At 53.2% G+C, this 763-nt stretch overlaps 1 protein-coding gene across 1 annotated transcript; it reads left to right on the top strand.

Annotated features, from left to right (window-relative positions):
* Positions 1 to 534, top strand: LOC130720883 (uncharacterized). Its single transcript, XM_057571620.1, has one exon. The coding sequence runs from the start codon at positions 1 to 3 to the stop codon at positions 532 to 534; it is 534 nt and encodes a 177-aa protein (XP_057427603.1).
* Positions 535 to 763: the final 229 nt, after the last annotated feature.

The following is a 763-nucleotide window of genomic DNA, read 5'->3' as shown; positions in this document are numbered from 1 at the left end:
ATGGCAACTCCGTTCCCCCAAGGATGGTCAAGACCCAAAATGAAACTCTACGAGGGCGACTCCGACCCGACTGAGCATATCAACTTCTTCGTGAGAGTCATGCAGTACGCAGGAGCCAGCGACCCGATCTACTGCCGTTGCTTTCCGGTGAGTCTGGGGAAGGGCCCAATGAACTTGTTCCAGAACCTCCCCAACAACTCCATTCACAGCTGGGAAGGAGTCATGTCAAGCTTCCTGTCTCAGTACTCCTCGATGAGGAATATTCCGAAATCAGAGGAGACCTTGACCTTGATTAAGCAGGGCGAGAAGGAATCCTTGAAGGCTTTCCTTAATCGCTTCAACAAGGAGGCGAGAGACATTCCAGACCTGCTTCCCCAGGTCCGTCTGATCCTGGTACGACAAGCGCTCCGACCGGGCCCTTTCTTGACTTCCCTAGACGGGAAGAAAGCAAAGACGCTGGAGGAATTTCAAGTCCGGTCCGAGAAGTACATCAACATGGAAGAAGCGGCAACATTGTCAAAACCCTACTCATAGGGCCCCTGAGAAAGCCAGAGACCCTGTCGAAACGAAGCGTGATCGAGAGACCCGCCGTAAGAACCAAGAGGACAAGAAACCAAAGCGGAAGAAGTTCGACAGCTACACCCCCCTGAACTCTTCCCTTTCCCGCATCTTGCGAGAAAGAGCCTCCACCGACCTCTGGGACAAGCCCCCTCCCCTACTTACGCGGGGGGATAAGCAGGACTCAAAAATATTCTGCGAATTC

The sequence above is a fragment of the Lotus japonicus genome, chromosome 1 (assembly GCF_012489685.1).
Source record: "Lotus japonicus ecotype B-129 chromosome 1, LjGifu_v1.2".
NCBI classification, from domain to species: Eukaryota; Viridiplantae; Streptophyta; class Magnoliopsida; order Fabales; family Fabaceae; genus Lotus; species Lotus japonicus.
Note: the sequence above shows the minus strand (reverse complement) of the source record. Positions and strands in the feature narration are given on the sequence as shown.

Bases quoted from the DNA above. Each gene is read 5' to 3' on its own strand.
- LOC130720883 (XM_057571620.1), top strand. From the start codon at position 1: ATGGCAACTCCGTTCCCCCAAGGATGGTCAAGACCCAAAATGAAACTC.